Source organism: Sceloporus occidentalis, unplaced genomic scaffold (assembly GCF_023333645.1).
Source record: "Sceloporus occidentalis isolate IW3139 unplaced genomic scaffold, rSceOcc1.0.p SCAF_17, whole genome shotgun sequence".
In the NCBI taxonomy this organism is placed as follows: domain Eukaryota; kingdom Metazoa; phylum Chordata; class Lepidosauria; order Squamata; family Phrynosomatidae; genus Sceloporus; species Sceloporus occidentalis.
This window is the reverse complement of record NW_028316997.1, coordinates 14,984,419-15,004,363: the sequence shown is the minus strand read 5'-3', so window position 1 is coordinate 15,004,363 and position 19,945 is coordinate 14,984,419. Positions and strand designations below refer to the sequence as shown.

Below are 19,945 nucleotides of genomic sequence, written 5' to 3'. Positions count from 1 at the left end.
GATCTGTGGATTGGTATGTGTGGGATCTGTGGATTGGTATGTGTGGATTGGTATGTGTGGAATCTGTGGATTGGTAAATGTGGATTGGTATGTGTGGAATCTGTGGATTGGTAAATGTGGATTGGTAAATGTGGAATCTGTGGATTGGTAAATGTGGATTGGTAAGTGTGGAATATGTGGATTGGTAAATGTGGATTGGTAAGTGTGGTAAGTGTGGATTGGTAAATGTGGATTGGTAAGTGTGGAATCTGTGGATTGGTAAGTATGGATTGGTATGTGTGGAATCTGTGGATTGGTATGTGTGGATTGGTATGTGTGGAATCTGTGGATTGGTAAGTGTGGATTGGTATGTGTGGATTCTGTGGATCGGTATGTGTGGATTGGTATGTGTGGAATCTGTGGATTAGTAAGTGTGGATTGGTAAATGTGGAATCTGTGGATTGGTAAATGTGGATTGGTAAATGTGGTAAATGTGGATTGGTAAATGTGGATTGGTATGTGTGGAATCTGTGGATTGGTATGTGTGGAATCTGTGGATTGGTATGTGTGGATTGGTATGTGTGGAATCTGTGGATTGGTAAATGTGGATTGGTAAGTGTGGATTGGTAAGGGTGGATTGGTAAATGTGTGAGAGTGATGGGTGTTATGCTGTACAATTTCCAATGTCTTTTTCATTATGCTCTAAAGTACATCATAACTCCCATCACTCTATACTGTTCCATACAGTGGCAGAGCTGGGAGACAGAGGCCTTGCACCCCCACCGCAGGACTCCTGAAAGGTAAGTGAACTTCAAAGGGGGGAGAGGGTAGATAGTTAGGAGGGGGTAGATAGGGAGAAGGGAGTGAGACGGAGGGATAGGGGGTAGATAGGGAGAAGGGAGTCAGAAGGGGGTGAGAATGGTTAGATAGGGAGAAAGGAGGGTAGCAAGAATATTGAAATAAAGAGTCAGAAGGAGAGAGCGAAAATGAATGGATTAATGTGTGGATGAATTGTGTGAATGAGTGAGAGAATTAATGAATTTGTGAGAATGCATCAATGAATATGTGTAAATAATATGTGTAAAAGAATAAATGATTGTGTGAATGAAAGTGAATTAGTGAGTGACTGTAAAAGTGTTTGTGTTAATCATAGGTGTATAGTTGATTTGTCAAAAAGGCAAAGATGGTATATGCAGGGTGTTTATGGGACAAAAAAAAAAGTTATTAAATTATTTTTTCAGATTTCTTGTTGTTTACAGTTGACATACAGTTTACAAATTGGTGCAATAAATATTCTTGCCAACATAATTTTGTAGATGTCTTTACATTTGGGGGGGGGTGCCACTTACAGGATCCGCCTTGGGTGCCAAATACTCTAGGTACGCCCCTGATGCCTGTCACTTGTATGCATTGTAGTTTGACAATGTGTACAAACAATGTTCTAATATATATGTTCCTAATTCTGTATATTTTGCAGTTTTACAAAGTAAAAAAGATGAAATGAGAAATCAAATATTAAAGAGTCTCAGTAAGAGTCCAAATAGTACCCTTGCTTCCTGGGTTTTTATTGAGTTGTTGTTCGATGCCTGACAAACTAGCAACACATCGTGAGGGCAGAACAGTGTGTCTTATTCAGTTGATCTATACATGCAAGTGCTATTTCATGTGTTGTTTATTTGATCTATAGTTCACAGGGAGCAAGTAAAACAGAGGCATGGCTTAGTGAATGAAGGGACAAAGGGACTCTGGGGATGATTATGGAGGAGAGGACCTCTCAATGTCACGGTAAAGTCAGAGGGAGGGAGCCTGTAATTACACTCCTATCATGCCTGGCTACCTGGGTATGATAGGAGTGTGATTGCTGTTACTAATGTTATATATATATCACACTCCTATCATGCCCAGGTAGCCAGGACATGCTAGAACCTGGGCACGATAGGAGTGTGATTGCTGTTAAACAATCACACTCTTATCATGCTAAGTCAGCCAGTACATGCTGGAATGTGAGTATGCCGGGCCATGATAGGAGTGTGATTGCTGTTAATAATTATATATATATATAATATTAATGTTATTGATTTTTTTTGTCCAATTTTGGTTTGTTACTTACTTTTAACAAGTGTGGTTATTTTTTTATTTATTTTTTTTGTTTTAGTCCAGAATTTTCATTTTGGTGCATCCCTTGTTTCAAGTTATATATTATTGTACATGTTTGCAAAAAAAGAGATGGGGAGAAAGTGGGGTAGGGGATCGTGAGGAAAGAGGTGTCTGATGGGGAGAAAAAAAGGGGTATCTAATGGGGGAAAATGCTAACCCCTCATATTTTTAGGGGTTCCTACGCCCATGCATGGGTCTCTGTGTTGGTTGTTCTCTGTAGTTAAAAAAAAAAAATCATTTGGCTTCAACCTTAACCCCTTAATGACAAAGCCCGTACGTGTACGGGCTCAAAATGCATTGTTTTCAATGGGTTTAGGAACCGCCCATTGTTCTTAAGGGGTTAATTATTGTTCTTTCATTATGTTATAGAAAACATTGTGTTATACATAATAATATAAATAATCAATACATTACTATCATGTTATTTTATGATAAAATGCCTATTAAACTTAAATACCTTAAAGGTTATGATGAGATGGCTGAACTGAAATAATGTTTCCAGGTCCAGTCTAATACTAACATAGTCATTACCTACAATGCAAACAAAAATTAGGTTACGGACATTGAAATAATACCTCATTATTACTACCTTAAAAATATCTTACATTTTTGTGTTCAGGAGAAAAAAAGGTTGTTTTGACCATGTCTTTAAAAGTTTGAGGAGTTCATTGATTTTGTTTAGTCTGCAAAGCTAGTATCGTTCACAGTATCTCAGGACACAGTAAATGTAAGAGTACAAACCTGTTCAAACATTGCCTTATATTCCAAACCTTAAACTAAGTAAAAATATACATGTAATAATATCAAAAGGCTACTCATAGACATTGTGGGTAAAGGACCAACTACCCATTACCAAGAGGCAGGTGAATTTCCTCTGTTCGTCTGGAGCTATGGTGTACCAGACTGTGTAAATCTGGAGGGTATTTTGCCCCGAAACATAACTCAAATGTGGCGTTTTCGTCTTAGTTCAGCGTGTAATCCTCAAGAATATGATGAGCTGCAGGAGCAGATCAAGGTCAGGTAGGGCAATCTGTATAATTCTCTAACATACCAATATACTGTTTACACACACAGTGTATTACCCAATGACTGCTCAATAGGATTACTACTTTTGCCTTCTACAAAGATGGTACTTTTTTTTAAATTAACGTATAGATTGTCACAGCACAATTCAGCCTTGTATAGGAAAGCTCCATACAGTATCATCCACAGGAATACAGAACAAGATTTTATCCCATAAAAATTCATGAAACTGAATGTCCGCACATAACCTATTACCATCAGAAAATGCTGTATCAAAATACTTCTTTACATGGAAGCTGTCCTTGTGCTCTTCCTGTAGCTGCAGGTTGACGCATTGGGATTCTGACACAGGTAAGGGTTTGGGAGGGTGTATGAGTCTGCGTGAATGAGGGAATGAATGAATTTTTGTGCGTGATAGCATGGATATTTAAGTAGGAGGCAGGGCACAGGGAGGCTGAAAGTGATGTGCATGTGTTGGCTGCTTGTGCATGGTCACGCCCAGGCATACCCAAATTCCAGCACAGCAAACATCACATCATCCTCGAACCTGGGCATGATAGAAGTGTAATTTTCGGGCCCCAAAATGAAGGTGCGTCTTATACATGGGAGTGTCTTAATACGTTACTTTACTGAGGGGTGGTGGATATGTTGAACTGTCTCCCAGCAGGAGAAGCTTCAGGTCCACAGAACCCCTGGGATTTGTACTTTTATTAAATAAAATAAAGTATTCCACCTCTATTATAAGCTAGTTTTGGTAAAGATTTTTAAAGATATTATTAATTAATTTAGTTTTAGATTGATCTAGGGTGTGCCTACTAGAGCACAACACAAAGGATTCCCCTGTTCTACACCTAACTCGAAGTGACCATGCAATCAGAGGAGACCGAGCTCCAAGTACCATGGGTTGCCATGAGCAGGTCTCCTGAATGTAACAGGTCCAATCGACCCATTCGGATCCATGGTTTAAATAAACATTAAAAAAATGTACATAAAGCATAGCTTTTGTTGTTTGGTCACAGGCAAATGTTTATGTTGTAATCTTTCTCGTTATATTATAGCAAGTATAGACATGCTTTTGCACTTGAAAATGTGTCAGTAACGCTTTTGTGCATAATATTTTCAATTTACCTAGTTTATTTAGTAATTTATTCTTACCATTTTCTGATTGCCACCACTTATTTTTCCAGTTTGGGTCAAATGTTGTGATAATGTTTTCAATCAGATGACTATTAGGATGTGTATAAGGATTATAGGGGTATCTAGAATCGCAGGTAAAACATTTTTGACCGTCCTAGAATGGAAAAATCCAAAGATTACATCCTACAGTTTTACTTAGAAATATGTATCAGACGTTCAATTAAAAAGAAAAGCTCAATTTGAAAAAATTCCAAAAATATCAATTATACAATGATACAAAAATGGCTGTTATACTTACTAATAATTAAATCATAGATAGCAAATGTGTGATATATTATGCCTCAAACAACAATTACCATAAAATATGGAGAAACATTAAAATTACCTAATCCTAGTACAACCATTTTTTTGTTGGTATAATGTTTTATATGATCATACAAGGACATACTTGGAAATAAAGGAAATCTCAATGTATTCTTCACATTTAAATATTTTCTAAATGAATAAATACATTTTGCATCTTATTTATAGAGTGCCAGCAGTATTACAATGAGGGATAATAAGTAATCATATGGAATTCTGATCCCTATGGGATCAATAGAATTTGTCAAACTGTTAACAGCTGCAATTTTTCAAAGGTAGTAGTTAAAGGGCACTTTCATTCTAACATCAGACAAATATTATTTGTATTCTATAATGGTAACACAGCGATGTAGGCTTCATTTTAACATATAAGACATACAAACCTCAAGGTAGCTAACAATGCAGTATCTTTGAGGTTCATCAAGACCACACGTTGAAGATGCCAAGAGCTGTTGACTTCTTCCCACAAGAAGATCTCCAATTGTTGGATGGCATGAAGCACTTTGACAGCTTTCCTGTGTTTTCACAATACTTACCAATGCTTTTTTGAAGGGGAAGCATAAATATACTTTGTATGAAAGGAACAGTGGTCATTCCATTTAAACAATTTGACAGTTGAGGAAATAATACAAAACTAACAGGCTGTTAGGAGTTAACTGTGCTATCAAATAGAAAAAACATGTTTTCATGTGATGTTAACCCTTTTACTTCACAATGAATGAACAGAAATTTTCCCTCAATTCTGCCTTTTCAATCTTTAAATATGGAAACAATATGTTGCATCCAAAGGGTTAAAATGTTTACAACAAACTTTAATACAAAATTGATATTTCCTTACATGTGTGTGCTAGTTAAAGTTTTGTTATACTATATTTTGGTATTGAGAACTAAAGATTTTATACAAATATACAAGCAAAATATCATAAATCATTAAAAACACATACACTTTTCCAACTAATTGGGTTATCGTTAAATTTATTTTTTTTGTTTCTCATATATAGATATTTATTCTGTGCTGTAAAATGAGACCTATATTACATAGTGACCTGGAGTCAAATACTTCCAGTTTCCCTGTTATTTGCCCTGCAGACTTTAGAATTTGAAACAGGTTCCATCTTGAAAGTAAAACATAAATTGGAGCCCTGGAGTCTTTACATGCCATTTTACTTTTTGCCTGGCAAAACATGTTTTAATGAACAATACAAAGTCAGAAAAACCAGGGAATATTAACTAAACCTGGAAATTTCAGATGAGTACATAATTTATCTCATTGACTTAATTATGCATTAATGGCCAAATCCCTACATAGAGAGCACAGGCTTGGACTGCATAATGTACAATTTAGGCAGTGAGCTGACTTCCAAGACATACCAGCAAGCTAACTATACATTATGTTGGGTCAGGTCAGCCATTCTAAATTCACTGGTCATTAATTATGGGTAACACAAATTGTGGAAAGCTGAAAACTCAAGTTAGCGAATACACCAGAAGTAACTCTTATGAATACTAAGGCATATTCTAAGGAGAATGATCACCTGGCAACAAATATATTAAGCACAGTTTAATATATTAATAAACCAAAATGTATAACAATTTAAGAATAAGAATGCTGTGACATTATTGATAGAGTAACTAAAATGAGAAGAGACAGGACAAATAGCATTTTTAACCTGTAATCTATTCAGCTGATACAAAATTATGCTCTATGCAATAGCAACAAAAAAATACTCATATATGGAAAGTCTGGGTTTTTTGTTTGTGCTGTTGTAAACTACATTACTAAGCAGCCATATTTAACTCATACAAATACAAAAAATCCATTCAATCAATTTCCTACTTGTTTCAGTACATTCTCACTTTGTGGAAGTCAGATTACAAGGTAAAAAATCAGAAACATCAAACATTCTCTTTATAAACACATAAAAGTTATATGGTACATGTATTAGAATCACAGGTTCAAGATTTTGCCTGACATAATTGGCAATTATACTTACATGTGAAAATTAGAGTGAAATGCAGCAGAGTCATTCTTGTTATCTATAATAAAATTGGCTTATTAATAAATTGCTGAACAATATTTGCCTTATTTTATGTATACAAAATACATTTTGCTCAGCCAGTAATTTCATGTAAAAAGGTGTATATATATATATATATATATATATATATATATATGTATGTATGTATATATATATATATATATATATATATATATATATATATATATATATATATACATATGTCTTTTTAGTGTTATTTCTCCATTTCATACAGAAGTATGAACCAATACTCAGCTATCTTACTCTGCCTAGGGCAAAATTTAACATATTAGACTGTACACAATGCACATTCTTTCACACTACATGTAACTGATGAAAGTCAGTAATGACTGAAACGTCGACTTGACTTTGAATAAAATGAAATTGTCTATTTAAAGACCTGGAGTGCTGACCATCTTTTTGAAAGTGTTTTACATGGAAACTGCTGGTTACTAGCACCGGGCTTGGAATATTTGGAATGGTGTGCAATGGACTCTGTGAGTAAATATATATATATATATATATATATATATATATATACATATGTCTTTTTAGTGTTATTTCTCCATTTCATACAGAAGTATGAACCAATACTCAGCTATCTTACTCTGCCTAGGGCAAAATTTAACATATTAGACTGTACACAATGCACATTCTTTCACACTACATGTAACAAACACACATTGAAGAAAAACATATTTTTATAAAAAAAAGTTGCATTTTTCAAGAAAATATTGTCTCTAGTGCTAATAGTCAAAAGGAAATCAAGTGAGTTTGAAATCAATATCAAGCTGGGCAGTAGTTGTGATATATGTAGTATGTAGTTATAACATTTCATTTCCTTTTATTTGCTTATTTGGAAACAATTTAAGTCACTTTGAATTCTCATTTAAAACCAGGGAACTTATCTTCTTGGCAAATTATTTTCTGTAGTCGAAAAATACATTTTTGTAGCGACCAGGTCTGTCTTTATACCCACTGCTTTCTTATTTAGTGGATCCAGCCGTTGGTCCACTAACTATTTATAAAGAAAGATTGGATTAAATATTTAAAAATATTATATTTCAATATAACGTTCAATTTACTTAAGTGTACAGAGACATTTTTCAGCCAAACCATTACAGTGGCCTATCATAAGTTAAACTTGAATAGTTGACAGAGTGGATATCAATAATGCTCCCTAAAACATGCTTAGTTACAAAATTCATTAAAACTATGCACTTTCAGAAACATTCATATATTGAGCTCGTACATTGAGATGTATATGGTGGATTTGCTCACTTTTCGAGCAGGTTACACTGATGACATCTGTCATAGTTAAACAAAATGCTATAAGAATAAAAACAGATTTTAGCTGCATGTATAAAAGATATTTATAAAGGGAAAATAAACCTACCTGGACAAAGTATTTGAACGTGTTAGCTGGAAGAATTCTACAAAGCAAGTAAAGACACAACTGGGAACCTAGAATTAAAATGGAAAGTGTTTCCCCCCAGGCACGTTGAAGCACATAACATAGACTGAAAGGTGATACATGAAATAATCAGCATTTTCAGACATTCACAATACACTGAACTGTGTCACTGTATATCCTCAGCTCATGATATACAATATATACATAGTAGAGTAGAGGTTGTAGCCGTATTAGTCCAGTGGTGTCAATATCAAATAACAGATGGAATAAGTATCTTGACAAGCTTTCGGAAGCTCTTCTCCCTTTCTCAAGTCTATGAAGAGACATGTTTTAGACTTGAGAAAGGGAGAAGAGCTCCCGAAAGCTTGTCATTCCAAAATTCTGTTAGTCCAATAAAAAAGGTATTATCACAAGATACTTATTCCATCTGTTACTTAATATATACATACATACAGTACTGTGCAAAAGTTTTAGGCAGGTGTGAAAAAAAGCTTTCTTCCAGTAAAGAAGCTGTTAAAAAAGACATGGTAATTTTTTTAATCTTTTAACAAAATGCAGAGTGAGTGAAACAGAAGAAAACGCAAAATCAATATTTGGTGTGAAGACCCTTTGCCTTCAAAAGAGCATCAATCAGGGGTTTTGTAGGCATGTAGTTAGGTGTATTATACTAAACAGGTGCTAATGATCATCAATTTAATATGTAGATTGAAACACAATCCGTGTTCCGTGCAAACTTTATTTTTAATGAAAATTGGCTGTTTTGTGCATTCATACGAATCAACCATAATGAGGGCCATTTGCGACGAAAACAAACTGCACATTCCCTGCCACCATCACAAGCTGTCTTGGGGCTCGTTGATGAGGTAAAAAGGGATGGACTGTGTGTAGGATGGTACATATCAATGAGTGAAAGGTTGAAGTGGCCAAAAAAATGGGATGGTTCTGGCTGCTGATGGGTTCAACAACCTGTTGGAGTTGTTCTTTACTTTTTTCCATGCTGGTCATTACAAGGGGAAGAGACAAGCATTAGATATATAAGTGTGCTGATGCCATTTTACAGACTGGAGGGAGTTGGAGTGTGAGACAGTGACAGTTAGTTTAGCAGAGCCTGAGATTATTGCTCATATACAATACTACAAGTTAATTAATACTCTATATTAGTGCAGAAAATGTACTGTTTTGAAGAAGCTATAGTGACTACTGTAGTGTATTACAGGGACTGCAGGATACATTTTTCCCTTGTTCCAGAGTTTAGTTGATAACACAGTTGGACATTTATGGTACTAGCCATACCTGTAATTTGTGGACAAGTTAATTTTCTTATTACCTTTCTATCATATCATCTATTCTTTATCATTGATACATAAATATTGGTGACAAAACCATGCCTTCTACTATATCATGGTACCCCAGAGTACATGCTAGCCACCCTTTGTGACACAAGAGTTATAGGCAGGTTGGCCTTTAAAAATAATTTTAAAAGTTGAAAAGATCTGCTGTCCATAGGGTGCGTGAGATGCAGCACCCCAGGGGAATGCTAAAGAGATGCAGGAGTTGGAAAAGGAAATTTCCAGCAAAAGTTGCAGTAGTTCCAGCAGCATGTCCTATCCCAACCCCTTGCATCCATGCAAAGGAGCTGCATTAGACCCACTGGAGCATCAGTAATTTGGGAAGTAGCCCTTGATACTTTGGTGGATACTAGTACCACCCAAGCACCACAATGTTAGAGTAGAGCCTTTGAAATGGGGAAATATATCTTAAGAAACTGCCAATACCTCCTGGTACTGACCCTCTACCTTGTTGGGGCCAACAGAAGCTGTTGTCTGGCCAGGCCTCTATTTAGTTGCCCAGCAGTTGCTTTCATGCCCACCCACCAGTGTTCAAAGCAGTAGGGTTTTCTCTGTGACAGGCAACATACTTAACCCCCCGAGAAAAGAGCTCTCCCCACATCTGGTTGAGCAGATGGCTTTCTTGAAATTCAATCTTTCCAAATTAGGCTACCCAGCACTCAACATTGAAACAATTGAGCGAGGTCTAGTGCTGCTGCTTTGTCTCCGTCTTAATCTGATTATTTTTTGTTAATTTTGTTAAATTCCTGCTCCACATTGCCTGGCTATCCAGGCCCAGTGCCCTACTACTACTACTACTACTGCTGCACCTCTTTGACTTTCCTTACTCTTGGGGAACCTTTTTTTTTTATTTCTATAATATTGTGGAAATTCAGTACGGCTCCATGGGGCTCCATGTTCCTATAATCTGCCAGTGTCTGCCTGCCCAGGCCCAGTGTTCTACTACTACTGCTGCTGTTCCACCTCTTTGACTTTCCTTACTCTGGGGGAACCTTTTTTCAAATTTTCTATGATACTGTGTTATATCAGAACTGAGTTTATAATCTGACAGTGTCTGTCTGCCCAGGCTCAGTGCTCTACTACTACTGCTGCTGCAAATCTTTGACCATCCTTACACTGGGGGAACCTTTTTCTTTAAAAAAAAATCTGTAATATTGTGGTGGAAATTCAGTCCTGCTCCACAGGGCTGCATGTGCCTATGATGTGCCATTGGCCGCCTGCCCAGGCCCAGTGTCCTAATACTACTGCTGCACCTCTTTGACCTTACTCTGGGGAATAAAAAAAAAAATCTATAATGAAAGGTATGTACAGAAGATGTCATGGGTCTTCTCCTTGGGAAACACCTCCAGAATCTCGTTCTGGATCAAAACCCTCAAATTTTGTCCGAGCCCAGCGGCCTAAAAACAAAATTCTTGAATGAAAAAAATTTGAATGAAAATTTTGTCTGAAGTGATTTTGCTTGCCGTGCACATGTCCAGTGAGGAACAGCCAAACTTACTACAGCAACAAGACCCAATCATCAAGGTCTCTCTCAAGCAGAAATTTCAAGACGGACAGGGTGTGACAGCCCATCTGTTTTTCCAATATGTTATTTTGGCCCCTATTCCTGTTTTCATGTATTGCACCTCAATCCCTGTGTTTTACAAAGTAGTATATTCACCGACTTTCCCCTGCATTAAGGGCTCACAGACCTTGTGTGCCCCTTGTGCTAGTCGGATTCCACTGTCCCTACTTGGTGCCTGAACAGGAGCTAGCCATGAGTTCATGGAACTGTACGGTAGCTAGGAACTGTGGCCCGCCGACAATTTGAACTCAATTGCTACTGACACCTGTTGTCCCACCATGTCGCTCTTAAGCTCGGTAGTGGTTACAGAGAGGGAGCTCATGTGGGAACCTTGGTTTTATCATCAATCTTTAGGACCGGGGTTTACCCAGCCGCGGCTATAGAACTCTGGCTAGGATACCACGCTGACTTTTCCTGACGCTTTTTGAAACATACCATACATTGGTACCCCAGGATTGATGCCTCTCCCTTGGAATCACCATGAAATAGTGACTCTTAGTTGGGTGGGCATTGCTGGCCATAGGACTGTATGGTGGCGCCAGGCTCTCTGGTGGTTGATGAGATTATACTACTAATCCTATTATGTTTTGTGTATACATTATATGCTGTCCTCAATAAACTCTTGTTCTGTTTTACCCCTACACCAAGTCTTGACTTGTGCTCAGGGGGAGAATTATAGAGGATTAACTGTTGAGCAACTAAGCATTCACAGCAAGGAGGATTTCTACAGCGGAGATACTCAGTCCGAGTATGGGTCTCTGTAACACTGGGGTTTCTAGATATTCTGTCCAAGCTCTTTTGAAGAAGCAAAAAGAAACAGTCAATGGCGGGGTCATGCAATGTGGTGTTATGTGACCCCGTGGTAAAAGCACCACTGCTTGCAGTGTATGAAAGGCTTTTTGGACAACATCTGGAGTGAGGAAGCATGTATGTTAGAGCGAGTGTGTACGTTAAGGTTTAGAGTTTGTGTGATTGTTTGTATACAGGTATGTGTGTTAGAATGTGTGTTAGCATTAGGGTGTAATTTTGAGAATGCTTGTGTAAATATGTGTGTAAATTACTCAGGGGGAGGGGCAAGGGGCCGATGGGGCCACTTGGCTTTACCTGCTGCCTAGTCCAGAAGGTACCAGCCCTCCCCTGCATGTCACCATAGGTGTACTTGTCAGGGGTACACAGTGCACTTTTTTGGTATACATGTCGGTAAGTGCACATGAACCTTTGGAACCCTCCAGACTTTTTAATTTTTATTAATTTTGTAGCTACTAACTCCAGACTTTTAGGTTGGATAGAGGTATAGAACATATTTATGTTGCCAGCTGAAGGGCTGCAGCCTGAATGGCACTGTTTCTCTTAACCCTCATTATGCACTTTGCTTTATTTTTTGCACTGCACATGTCTGACAATTAATCATGTTGTTCTTATTAAAAAATGTATTCAAGGCATGGATTTTCCACACTGAAAATGGCCGCAGTGGAGCTGGATTGTCTGATTTGAATTTTTGGTGGGGGAGGTGTTGTGTCCTTTTCTTAGAAGACTACAGTGGCCCTCCTCCCTGGAGAAGGACCAAGACATTCTGGCCCTCCTGCAGGCCTTTGGGACTGGGGGGGAAGGGGTTGTGTATTCCATTGTGGTCCCTATCTTGGCACTTTGGCACCATCTACCCATGTCTTCACTATACGTCAAAGCACTAACCCTTGGGGCTTCAAAAATAATGAGATAAGGTTTGGTAAATGTGTTTACCATATAAATAACTGACAAGAAACTGTCCAATAAATATTTCCCTAAGAAGAACTCCAGAGAAAACTCACAAGGGGGCCAAAAATAATCCATGGTATTTTATGTAAAATACACTCCTTTGGGCAGTGGCCCGCAGTTATCAAATGAGAGCAGCCTAGAAAGCAATTGCCCCCCTTACCAGCGTTTATCAACATGTTAAGAAAAGTAATGGATTATTTTCACTGTTGGTTTAATTAATTTAAAGTTTTATGTTTAGACGTGATAGTTCCATTTGAAGATGGTTTCAGTAAGTATTTGTTCTAGCTCTGGCTCCAGTTTGAAACAAAAACAACATTCTTTTAATTACTTTTGCTTAACCGCTTAAGGACCAGCCAATTTTTTTATTTTTTTGAACCTTTTTTTTTGCAATTTCGGTGGTCTTTGAAGCCGGCCAATGCAATTTACCCCATCAAACTATATATTTTTGAAAACAAAACACTCCAAGGTATTTCAAATGCCGGTATTTAACCCTTTCCATGCACTAATTCTTCTACCACCCTTTGTCAAACTTTGTGGTAGTAATAATTTGTGTTGTCATCATACTTCAGGTATGGATGTACAGCTCCTAGTCACTGTCAAACAACATCTCAATATGTGTTCAGCAACATCTCCTGAGTATTGGGATACCCCTATGCTTGGGCTTGTAGGGTTATTTGGAAGGTAAAATGCCACATTTGGGAAGTGTGCATTTTTTTACTTGGAACTTTGACATCTGGTCCTTCCCCCATGTCCTAAGTGAGCCACCTTTGAAGCTGGCTATTTCAATTTACCCCATCAATCCATATATTTTTGAAAACTAGACAGCCCAAGTTATTTCAAATGCTGGTATTTAAACCCATTCCATGCACAAGATTGTACCATCAGCCTTTGCCAAAGTTTGTGGTCATAATTTTGTTAATATTTTTTGACACAAATTGTACTTCAATAAATTTATAGATTCTAGTATGTGTCAAACAACACCCCACATACCACATTTGGGAAGTGCGCATTTTCTAACATGGAACTGACAAATCGTCTGCCACCATGTCCTATTTGGGACATCTTTGAAGCTGGTCACTTCAATTTACCTCATCAAATCATATATTTTTGAAAACTAGACACCCCAGGGTATTTCAAATGCCAGTATTTAAACCCTTTCCATGCAATAATTTTACCACCAGCCTTTGTCAAAATTTGTGGTGGTATTTTTGTGTGGGTTTTTTTTCCACACATGTTCTTCACATATGAATAATAATAATCATAATAATAATAATAATATAACACACACAGAATGCAAGCATAGTAAATATATTTTATTTTTATATATAAGGAAGAATAATAGTAAAAGCACCATGTAATTAAGTCCATGGTGCTAATTTCATGTAGTAAGGGTATACGAAGCATTATTTGTTCTGTAGACAGCTTAATTAATTTTTAGACCATGCCATGAACATTGTTTACAGATATAACAGAGGTACATGATAATCAATTTGTGGTAATACATTGCACGCACTTACACCCTGTTATATATTTGTATGTGTATGGCATTGTAATATTATCAGTACAGTCTAACTTAACAGTCCTTGTTTCATATTTTTCTTCTTTACAACAAAAGCAATCAGTCTCCATTCCATAAAGATTTTCATCATATCTGTAAAAAAAAGTAAAGTTATTATATCATATGTCAAATAATTACAAGAATTTTTGTATTCATGAAACGTATCATGGGCATACAATGGATTTTAGACAATGAATTTTAATCCTGCCCTTTCCATTTAAACATAATTCAGAGGTCTTTTTTTATTCTGAAACAAAACATTTGTTGCCACTCACTCTCTGTCATGTTCTTTCTCTCTCTCATTCACACACTCTCTTAAAATGTCTCCCTATCTTCTCAGTGTCTCTACTGCACGTCTTCTTCTTCTCCACCCCATATTTTTTTTCTTCCTGTTTTACGCCTTTTGATTCTTCTTTATTCTCTGGTGATCCGCTTCTTCTAATGATCCACTGTGCTACCCGGACTTCTTGGAGCACTTCCACATCAGGGACAACCTCCACCCTGATGCGGAAGGAAATCAGGAGGCCAGAATAATGCAGACGGATCAGTGGAGAAGAAGAAGCGTTTCTGTGGAGAACATTAAGAGAAAGAAGAAGTGGAGAACAAGAAGCTGAGCTGTGGAAAAGGAGATATAGAAGGTATGCCCACATTGGGATATATTGTGACAGAGAGTCTAAGAGAGAGGGACAGAAGGTGAAAAAATTAGCCTGAAAAACAAAATTGAAGAAAAAATTCTGAGCTTTAAGCTTAATTTTGTTTTTCATTTGGGCTCTTTCAAGTTTTCAGACATTCGTACAAATTAATTAAAATGAATGCACAAGTCTAGGATAATCTCTCATGTATCCAACTTGGTTAAATATACCGTATTGGCTCGAATATAGGCCGCACTTTTCCCCCCCACTTTAAGTCTTTAAAGTAGGGGTGCGGCCTATATTCGGGGTCTAGTGCCCGACGCCCGGGACATGCAGTCCAGCGGGAAGCGGGGTTAGGATACAGATCCCCCGCAGCAGTGCAGGGGTCCTGCATCCTACTCCCCGATACGCTTAGACAGCCTCCCCTGCCAGCACTTTCCACGGGGTGGGTGCCGGCACGGGAGGTTGTCTAAGCGCATCGTGCGGATGGTCACCGGCTGCGGAGGTTGTTTACCCGCATCGCCGCAGCCGGTGACTGTCCGCAGGATGCGTTTTACCTCTGCCCCCAAGACTTACCAGAGGAGACTCGCGGGTGTCTTGCGGGGCCGGCGGGGGACACCTACGCAATACGCGTATACAACTTCCGGTGCCGGCACTCAGCTGAGTTGTATACGCGTATTGCGTAGATGTCCCCCGCCGGCCCCGCAAGACACCCGGGAGTCTCCTCTGGTAAGTCGGGGGGGGGCAGAGTGGCAGCATATCTCGGGGGGGGGGAGGAGGAGGACAGTGGCAGCATATCTCGGGGGTGGAGGACAGTGGCAGCATATCTCGGGGGGGGGAAAGGACAGTGGCAGCATATCTCGGGGGGGGGCAGTGGCAGGATATCTCGGGGGGGAGGACAGTGGCAGCATATCTCGGGGGGGGAGAGACAGAATGGCAGCATATCTCGGGGGGGGGGGAGACAGAGTGGCAGCATGTTTTTTTGGTGCTTTTTTAAAGAAAAAAAACTTTTTCTTTAAAAAAGCACCAAACTTTTAGGGTGCGGCCTATATACGGGGGCGGCCTATATCCGAGCCAATACGGTAGGTAAGGGATGGAATTATAAGCAAAACTGTTGTTCCCTCAAAACTGTATACACCTGTGTAAGAAATCATGTTCATGCTTTTATTATTTCCTTTACATATACGCACTTTAGACCTGAATGCAAGCTGAGTGCTAGGAATTAAAATTAACATTGCCCATGTATAGTAAGAACTTATACCCTAACTGTTAATGTAAATGGGTATAAAAATTCATGCTTACAAGGGCAAGGTTTATTTTCTCCTCCATCTTTTCAAGAATACAGAGCCTACAGCACCTATAATCACTATCTGTCTTCAATCAGTGCTGTATGTATACTACTGTTTTCTAACAAATAAACCCATTTAAATAAACATGCTAAATAAATTGCTCACTTACCCCCCAATTTATTAGTTTTTGCATATATATATACACAAGACCCACGTGTTTTGTTACCTGACCCTAAGTGGTTATTTTTTAGATGTAATTTTAATGAGTATTGTGGTCACTGCTACAGCCAATCAATGCATGATACAGGTACCAGGTACGTCATGGGTTCTCTAGGGACATCTTTTTATGATGGACCCAGTGAGCACTGACTTTGTCTCTTTCTCTCGCCTTCTTACAGTGATTGTAAGCTTGAGAGAGACAGTAAGAAATAGTGATTGCTTTGGTTACAACACCTAGGTTTTAAAAAAACAAAAAATTTTTAGTCTTAGGTTCAGGCTATGGGTTAAAATGTATATAATAAATACAAATATAAAGCAAAATTTTAAAAAACTTACATTAAATGAAAATCGTATAAGAAAATAGGGTTGTACTAAATCAGGGCAAGTTAACACATATATTTTTGGCATTTTATTATTTTATTTATTTTTCTATTAATTAATTTTAGTTGTGGATAATCTATATACTTAAAATCTGAGTGATTTTGACGTGATGGCTAGACGACTAGGTCAGAGCATCTCCAAAACTGCAGCTATTGTGGAGTGCTCCCAGTCTGCAGTGGTCATGTACCTATCAAAAGTGGTCTAAGAAAGGAAAAGCGGTAAATCGGCAACATGGTCATGGAGGGTCAAAGGGCTCATTGATGCACGTGGGAGGTGAAGGCTGGCCCGTGTGGTGAAATCCAAGAGTTAATGCTGGTTGTGATAGAAATGTGTTAAAACACAGTGCATCGCAGTTTGTTGCCTAAGCCGCAGATCAGTCAGGGTGCCCATGCTGACCCCCGTCTACTGCCAAAAATGCCAACAATAGGCACATGAGCATAATAATTGGACCACGGAGCAATGGAAGAAGGTTGTCTGGTATGATGAATCACGTGGATGGCCGGGTGCATGTGTGTTTCTTACCTGCAGAACTCATGGCACCAGGATCCATCCATGGTGGCCCCACCTCGCAAATTACAGGACTTGGTGCCAGATACCACAGCACACCTTTAGAGGTCTAGAGTAGTGCTTTTCTAGTGTGTGGTTACTTACACTTCTGTTGCTTGGCAATCACCACTACATTTTGTGATTGATATCATTCCCGAGCAGTTCTTGTGTTCTTGGAGATCATGCTGTATTTTTATTAAAGCAGGGGATGGTTTACATTTGGTGTCACCTGCACAAATGAAAAGAAACAGAAGGGTGAAACATGCAGGTTTTGTAGAAAACACTGTACCAAAAGGCATAGTGTAGTCCTTATTATAGGGATACTTCAGCCATTATATGCACATCTTATAGCCGAGTGGCCTTTTTTTAAAAATATATGTAAATTCTACATATGCATTTGCCTGACAACAAGGTTTTCAAACACAGACAGCTAAGGCAATGTTAGTTGACCTCTGTGGTGGTGGTGCTTCAGCTTGCAGCACCCAAATGCACATTTTTTATTACCTATGATAAGCAAGCACATACTTACAAGTATAGCAACATCCATTTTCATCATAGCTTCTTCTGTCCTAAAAATGAAGGCATTGAAATAATTTTTTCTTACATACACACATGTATGTATGCGAAAGATATAGATGATAGATAGATAGATAGATAGATAGATAGATAGATAGATAGATAGATAGATAGATAATGGGTATTTGTAAATTTTTTTATTGGATCTATGAAGCTCTGTTTCCTCCTTGCATTCCAGATTGTCTCACTCCTGACACTCACTGACACACTACTGCATGACTATAGACAATGGTGTTTTAGTATTCAGCCTAGGTTTGAGATGACAGCAGGTCATCTGCTGCATAACCAGGGGGAAAATTGTTCCACTGGGCAGTCTGGCTCCTCGTCGTGTCAGTCTTCTATAGGCTGGCTTTGGAGATCTCTTATGTAACTGGCCTGCGACCAATAGAGTCGCTTGCACCAACCTTTAACTCCGAACAACGAAACTTGGCCTGGGGAGGGAACAGGAGTTAAAGGTCCATAAGAGCGGCCCAATTGGTTGATGGCAGAGGAGGCCCCTACCGGCGACCAATAGAGTCGCTCGCACGGACCTTTAACCCTTGCGCTAACCTACGGATTTCCGCTCCCGTTAACCCCTGCGATGCTGTGTCCAGAAAAGGTAGGCTAGATGCGGAAGGGACAATGGAGATTAGTTGGAGATATTAACAAAGACGAAGACGAACACAAAGATTCTTTGTGTTGTGTGTCTTCGTCTTTGTGTACGTTTTGCCGCCGCCATGTTCGTTTCTTCGGTATTCGGGCTAAACAACGGAAACGCACCCTTCGTGTTCCTTTTCATGTACGCCCGAATACACAAGTCTAGTGAGAACACAACAGTATAGGCTTTCTTCAATGTTAAATAAATATCAATATTGTTTTAAATTTGTCCCCAATTGAAACATTTATGTTGCTCTGCTGTTCAAATTTTAAGCCAATTACCGTATTTGCTCGATTATAAGACGAGGTTTTTTCAGAGCAAATGCTCTGAAAAATACCCCTCGTCTTCTAATCGGGGTCGTCTTCTAATCAGACCTCAAATAGAGTCTGATTAGGAGACTAAGATCCAGATCCCCCGCACCGCTGCAGGGGACCTGGATCCTCCTGTCTCACCCCCCCCCCCCATCATACACACTTACCGGTGCTTCCTGCTGTATTGCCGGGGCAGCGGGTTGACGTCTACGCGATCCGCGTAGACAACGTCCGCTGCAGCCGGAAGGAGGTGTGGCTAGCAGCGGGGGTTGTCTGCGTCCGTCGCGTAGACCTTCCCCGACTGTCAGAGATCTCTGATCTCTGACAGCCGGGGAAAGTATACGCGACGGACGCATACAAACCCCCGCTGCCAACTCCACCTCCTTCCGGCTGCAGCAGAAGGCGACGTCAACCCGCTGCCCCGGCTGGAAGCACCGGTAAGAGAGGGCTGAGAGGGGAGGGGGGGGAGAGAGTGTGTGTGTGTGTGTGTGTTAGTTAAATGGGGGCATAGGGCATTTCTGGAGTGGCGTTAAGGGGGCATTTAATAGAGCACTCTGCCTCCTGAAATGCCTTATTACCTCCCTATATGCCACTCTGCCCCATAATATGCCTTTTAACCCCCTAAATGCCAGAGTGGCATATAGGGGTATAAGGCATTTCTGGAGGCAGAGTGCTCTATACAATGCCTTTTAACTCCCTTAATGCCACTCTGCCTCCTGAAATGCCTTATACCTCCCTATATGCCACTCTGCCCCATAATATGCATTTTAACCCCCTAAATGCCAGAATGGGATATAGGGGTATAAGGCATTTCTGGAGGCAGAGTGGCATATAGGGGGTCAAAAGGCATACCATGGGGCACAGTGGCATATAGAGGGTTAAAAGGCATATCATGGGCCACAGTGCCATATTGGTGTGGCAAGCCTGGGGGCAGATGTGCGTAACTGGGGGACAGGCTGGAAAATACAAGAAATAAAAACAAAAAAAATATTTTTCTCAATCATAGCTTTTATTAA

At 39.2% G+C, this 19,945-nt stretch overlaps 1 protein-coding gene across 1 annotated transcript in view; it reads right to left on the bottom strand.

Annotated features, from left to right (window-relative positions):
* LOC149302876 (laminin subunit beta-4-like) overlaps positions 1–19,945 on the bottom strand; it is a 74,138-nt gene that overhangs the window by 42,681 nt on the left and 11,512 nt on the right. The window contains exons 2-9 of the mRNA XM_089482084.1: positions 17,910–17,974; positions 17,511–17,634; positions 14,693–14,905; positions 14,298–14,431; positions 10,805–10,858; positions 5,043–5,200; positions 4,315–4,450; positions 2,594–2,667 (exon numbers count right to left, since the gene is read on the bottom strand). Of these exons, the coding sequence (XP_089338210.1) occupies positions 2,594–2,667; positions 4,315–4,450; positions 5,043–5,200; positions 10,805–10,858; positions 14,298–14,431; positions 14,693–14,905; positions 17,511–17,634; positions 17,910–17,974 (958 nt within the window). The remainder of the gene's footprint in view (positions 1–2,593; positions 2,668–4,314; positions 4,451–5,042; positions 5,201–10,804; positions 10,859–14,297; positions 14,432–14,692; positions 14,906–17,510; positions 17,635–17,909; positions 17,975–19,945) is intronic.